Source organism: Salvia miltiorrhiza, unplaced genomic scaffold (assembly GCF_028751815.1).
Source record: "Salvia miltiorrhiza cultivar Shanhuang (shh) unplaced genomic scaffold, IMPLAD_Smil_shh original_scaffold_404, whole genome shotgun sequence".
NCBI classification, from domain to species: domain Eukaryota; kingdom Viridiplantae; phylum Streptophyta; class Magnoliopsida; order Lamiales; family Lamiaceae; genus Salvia; species Salvia miltiorrhiza.
Genome location: NW_026651542.1, coordinates 607,879 through 614,493, shown reverse-complemented (window position 1 = coordinate 614,493; position 6,615 = coordinate 607,879). Strand labels below are relative to the sequence as shown.

At 33.6% G+C, this 6,615-nt stretch overlaps 1 protein-coding gene across 1 annotated transcript; it reads left to right on the top strand.

Moving 5' to 3' along the window:
* Positions 1-5,013: 5,013 nt before the first annotated feature.
* LOC131004467 (uncharacterized) lies at positions 5,014-6,615 on the top strand. Its single transcript, XM_057931157.1, has one exon. The coding sequence runs from the start codon at positions 5,014-5,016 to the stop codon at positions 6,613-6,615; it is 1,602 nt and encodes a 533-aa protein (XP_057787140.1).

Sequence of the window (6,615 nt, the reverse complement as noted above, 5' to 3'; positions counted from 1 at the left end):
CTTAGGTCCCATGATCGATCAATGGCTTAGGTCCCATGATCACACATAACATAGATCAATGGCTTAGGTCCCATGATCACACATAACATAGATCAATGGCTTAGGTCCCATGATCGCACATAACATAGATCAATGGCTTAGGTCCCATGATCGCACATAACATCATAGTCATAAGATGCACGTAAACAAGTAATCAACGCGATAATAAAAACATATATAACAATATGAATAAGCGTAAAATCCCTCACCTTAAAGTCGAAGGCAATTAACTAAAATCCGGAATGAAGGTCTTAATCGTACCGCACCGATTGAAAGTATTCGAGAGAAGAAACAGGCTGACAGAATTTGCGTGTATATGTGTATATGTGATTTAGGGTATAATAATTGCCTTTATTTATACTAGTCTTTAAAGAGTTCTAGTTCTAATAGGAAACAAAAAATAATACTACTAATAATAATAATAATAATAATAGTCTAGATAAAATTAATGGTGCACATCTATATGTATCATGTAATTATTAAAAAAAAATAAGTTATACAAGAAAATACTATTAATTAAACTTATAAAATAAATCTAAATTATCGGGGTGTTACAAATACTAAACCCTAAATAATGAATACTAAACCCTAATGGAAATATTCACTTTTATTTATCCTAATATATACATTACTGTGTATAAATGTACACTTATGTGAATAATAAGTATTACCTATCATTCAATATTTTGTAAACCCTAAACACTGAATACTAAACCCTAAATAGGGAATACTAAACCCTAAACACTGAATACTAAACCCTAACCATTCAATAATAAACCCGAATGATAATATTTACTTTTATTTTATCTAAGATATACATTTCCATGCTTAAATGTATACTTATGTGAAAATAAGTATTAACCATCATTCAATATTTTTTAAACCTAAACACTGAATACTAAACCCTAAATAGGGAATACTAAACCCTAAACCCTAAACACTGAATACTAAACCCTAGCCATTCAATAATAAACCCAAATGGAAATATTTACTCTCCCTAATGGAAATACTCACTTTTATTTATCCTAAGATATACATTTTCATACTTAAATGTATACTTATGTGAACATAAGTATTACCCATCATTCAATATTTTTAAAACCTAAACATTGAATACTAAAACCTGAACACTGAATACTAAACCCTAAACCTTGAATACTTAAACTTAACCCTTGAATATTAAATCCTAAATAATGAATACTAAACCTTAATGGAAATATTCACTTTTATTTATCCTAATAAATGTAATAAGTTAAAAACATTACTGTCACGCCCCAATTCCCGAAGGAAGGCACGAATGCCGAAACGTGACTAGGGGTTGGATTTAAGAAGCGGGAAAGAAGGGGGTAATAATAATAATAATAATAATAATAATAATAATAATAATAATAATAATAATAATAATAATAATAATAATAATAATAATAGATAGATAGATAACTTATTTAAGTAGCAATATTTTTAATATTAAAGTCGGAAAGTTTGGCTCAGCACGCTGGTGGTTTAGAACCAGTCTACAAATACGTGCGGCTAAACAATCGGACATTTAATTACAATTTTAATAAAGCGGTAAATGATGGGGTAACCGAGTCTAGCTCGCCTAAAGGAGTTGACCGACCAGCTCACTCATGAAATTGGCATAGCACAACATGATCATGAGGGCTTTGGTCAAGCGTCCAAGAGGGGCCGACTACATGCACTCTCCATCGAGCGGTAAATAATAATTTGCGTACAAATAAATAATAATACCAAACATTAATTCTATATATATATAATCTTTAATTATAATTTTTACATACTCAAAATGTATAATAGACTTTTTATTATAATAGTTATTTCAAAATATTGCAGCCAGCCCTCCACAGCTGCTTCCATCTCCACCAACTTACTGACCTGAAAAGATTAAAAGAATTTTGGGCTGAGTACTAGTGTACCCAGTGGGTCATGCATTTTTGAAATAATCATTTCCATATGATAGTCCATGCATGTATGTGAATTATAGAAGGTTTTAAAAATAAATATTTAACTTCTATAATCACAAAATATTTTCATTCATTTGCGCGCGCCATACCGTAACACCACTGTTACCCTTATCATTTCATTCGTAGTCCATGGGCGACCCCTGCAAAGTAATCATTCATTCATTCATTAACTAGATGGGACCCCGGGACGAACCCACCTCAGCTACACCATATAGCCGGATTAAGGGCGAACCCAAAATCCTCCTTTCGTCTATAAGGCTCGTGGGGATCAATCCACTACCTTAAGACAGTACGCACAACTTTTAATAGGCGTGTTAGACCCATTAAAAGCTACAATTGTTAACATAAGAGCATTAAACAGTGGGAGAACGTGAAAACATTTCATGGACATACCACATTTTATCTAATAATAACAGAGCTTAATAACTCAAATATACTTTGGAAAATAGAATCCACCTTTTTTTCTATTATTGGTCGACACCTCCTGTCTTTTAATATTTCTGCGTTATAATTTTGTGGTTTATTGCAACCATCCGACCACATATTTATATAGGTGATTTATAGCTATGCTGAGTCATTTATAGACGTATCCATAGGTTAGTAGGTTTGATTGGTTTGTTTCTTAAATTCCTACACTTGTTTCGTAGCTTCATAGGTATGGTTAGTCACTTTATCAACTTCTTACACTTGTTCCTGCTTAATATATATATCAATACTTTGCATGATTGCTACGTAATGGTATTTTTGTCCATGCATTTATATATATATATGTTTAACTCTTATGTTTTCAATAACTATTATACACTTTTCGTTTATATATATGATAGCTAACTATAGCCATGCATGCACACGTACGTAAGTACACTTTCAAATTTATTAAGTTAATTTCATGCATTCCATGCACATATATGTATATATATATATATTATAATATACACACTACATGCTATTATATATAATATAACTAATTATTAACCTAAGGCTTTTTAGTATAGCTATATATATATATATATATATATATACGTATATAATAATCAGTTTAGGATATATATATGTATATGCTAGCTATACATTATATTATATATAAAATCAATTTTATAAGAATATATATTTATATATCTATTATATATATATAAGTATTTTTATTTCACAATTTCTAAATAAATTCTTTTAGGTAAAATATATCTTTAAGTTTAGGATAAATAAATAATATGACAATGTAATGCAATTGAGCTAATGCTGTGAAAATGCTTAAGAAATGTAAATGCAAATTCTAAATATGAGAGAAATGAGTAACGACATATTTATTCTAAAATCTAATTTATTCTAGGCTTAAATAAATCCCAGATTTTTTTCAAATCTCACCAAATATCCTATAGAATAATCTAATATTATCTTATGGAAAATCGGGGTGTGACAGAGTGGTATCAGAGCAGGATCCTGTCGGATCCGCGCTCCCAGTTTGGTACCAATTTAATATCAAAGTAATATTTTTGACTTGAGTCAATCAATAAATGAATAAGACTATATGATTAAGTATGTAAATGCAGCAACCCCCAGCTAGCTATCTCTCCACCAAGGTACAATATTTTTTTACATGCAGCATGAATTAAAAGTTGCATATGTTTAAATTACATATGCGTAATAGCGCGCAAGAAATGACTCTTCAGGAAATATTTGACATGTTCTATTTGAGTTTCTCATATGAGTTTCTCATGATGAATGAATCACAAATGACATAAAATTAGTATGCATTAAAGATATATTTAAAAATGATGATTGATTTCTTCCATGTATTATGATTGAAAGTTTGTGATTATTTACATGTTATATTATTAAAAGTGATAATAATGAGTTATAAAGGAATGATGATAAAAAAAATGTGCATTGATCACGAGACTATAAGAAGAGGTTTCGTTGTACCACTATACATAAGTTAGTGGTCTTTATAAATTAATTATGCTAGTTGATATATATTATATTTTCTATCGATTTGTTGTATCACAGATGGACTTATGGGATGTAGAATCCGAAAATGCTTGGTACATGAACCAACTTTTACAGTGTGATGTGGAATACTTCAAAACATATACGGTAAACCAAAACAAGTCCCTAGGACAGATGCTTGCCGATTTCTGTACTATTTGGCAACCAGTCAGATATTGGATTACAGATTGGGAAGTGGCAAATATGTTTTGTTCACAAGTACCACTGTCATGGAAGCCATGGGTGGAGCAAGAAATCATGAGGCTTAGAGAAGATGACTCAATGTACTACCCAGTCATTCACTTCCCAACTTTTGCAACCACTCTGTTCAAACAATGGGTAACTATTGGTGCACCGCCACCAGAAGTAGATGATATGAATATATATCAACAAATGACCCGTAAGAAATGTAGCGAGCAACAGGTCCAAGAAAGAAAATATATGCCAGTTTCCCCAATAGGTCTTCAACAACCTAATTATCCAATCAGGGCACATGACCACGAAGCGGGTTCTTCTAAGTATCAGTCTAGGAAGCCACGTTGCAGGATTTGTACGGATTTTGAATATTTTCGTTTTGAAGCACCGCGTGAAGAAGATATCAAGATGAAAGATAGTGATGATGAGGAAAATTGGTCAATGATTGTGGAGACTGCATCAAATACAACACCGGGAAGTCAGAAACGTCCGCTCGAAATCTCTAGCGACAACGATAATGATGAAGTTAAGAGTTTGGGTTTAGGCTATGGAGGGGAAAATAAGAAGAATAAGAAGAGTCAGGGATAGATTGATAAAGCAAAGTTTTGATGTCAGGGATTGACAATTTTACTTCGTCACCTTGACACTAGATCGGCTATATTTGTGTAATATATCTAAACATGTATCTGTGCTTCCAAAGACCTTAGTTGAGGCATTGTAAAATATAAAGTTTGTATGTGTATTACCTTTGAATTTGTTCACGTAATACACGTTGAATACTATAAAGTCTTATTATTACTTCTTTTGACAGATGACAACTAGAACTCGAGCTAGAAACAACGAAAATCCCGAGGGTGACGAACTAGTTAATCACATCCCAATCCGTGATACCGAAAACATGTTTAGAAAACAACACCCTCCAACTTTTGACGGCTTAGGCAATCCGTTAGACGCCGAAAAATGGGTTAGAGCGATAGAGCGAATATTTGCATATATAAGGTGTGAAGATCGTGAGAAGGTAATATATGCAAAATACCAGCTGATTGATGAAGCTGACTTTTGGTGGGAGTCAGTCGAAAGGACTATGACTCAAGCGCAAAAAGACACTTTGACTTGGGAAGGCTTCAAAGAAAAGTTGTTTGAAAAATTTATTCCAGAATGTTATAGGCAAAAGAGACAAAATGAGTTTTGGAATTTAAGACAGGGAAAAAGTACGGTCACAGAATATGATCGTGCATTTAATCGATTGTCAAGATATTATCCACAACTGGTGGATACTGATGAAAAGAAAGCTGACAGATTCAGAAAAGGGCTGCGTCCTGAAATCGCAGTTTCATTGGCTAGTCAGGGAACACTAACCTATGCCCAATCACTAACAAGGGCATTAAACATTGAGACATTACTGCCAAAAGAAAGAGAGAAAGGAGCCATACAACAATTTGAGGGGGATAGAGGAAAAAGGAAATGGGAGGATCGAGCATCGGGAGAAGAAATTGTAAAAAGGGGATTTTGGAGAGGGCCACCACAACAACAATTCCTGCCACAACAACTCCAACAACAACAATTTCAACCTCGACAGCCACAACAATTTCAACAGCGGCCATCGCGACCCCAACAATATTATCAACAGTACCCCCAACAGTGGGGATTTTCGGGACAGAAACCTGTGTGTCCCCAATGTAAGAAACCTCACTTAGGAGAATGTCGGATTGGAACAAATGTTTGCTTTAGATGTGGGAAGTCGGGATATATGATTAAAGATTGCACCAATGGAAAATGGTCAATGAAGGGTCAGCAACAGCAAGGTCAAGGACCTACTAAGACTCACGGGCCAATAATGAGACAACCTCAACAGGCAAGGGCTTATGCTTTGAACAAGCAACAGGTTGGAAATGCGCCCGAGAACTTAGCAGGTATGATCTATATAAACGAAACTCCAATCTTAGCGCTATTTGATACAGGAGCTTCACATTCGTTTATATCTAAGGTTGCGTGTGAAAAGTTATCTATAGTAACTGAAGTACCTGAATTGGCATTGAGCGTGAGTATACCAACAGGAAATACGGTTACTATATTAGAAGTTAGTAAGGGTCAAGATGTTAAAATTGGAGACCTAATATTTAAAGCTGACCTGCATGTCATCGACATGAAAGGAATTGACGTTATTTTCAGAATGGACTGGTTAGAAAAAAATAGAGCAACGATATGTTGTCAGGAGAGGGAAATTTTGTTCCAAACACCTAATGGAGAGAAAATTATTTTTCAAGGAGGGAGACTTGGAACAGAAGTGCCTGTTATAACCGCAATGAAAGCCAATAAGATGTTGAGAAAAGGAAATTGCCAAGCATTCTTGGTAAACTTAACGGCGGAAAAGGAAAATGAATTGAAAATAGATGATGTGTCAGTAGTATGA

Excerpts from the sequence above, each read along its gene's own strand:
- LOC131004467 (XM_057931157.1), top strand. The coding sequence starts at position 5,014 with ATGACAACTAGAACTCGAGCTAGAAACAACGAAAATCCCGAGGGTGAC.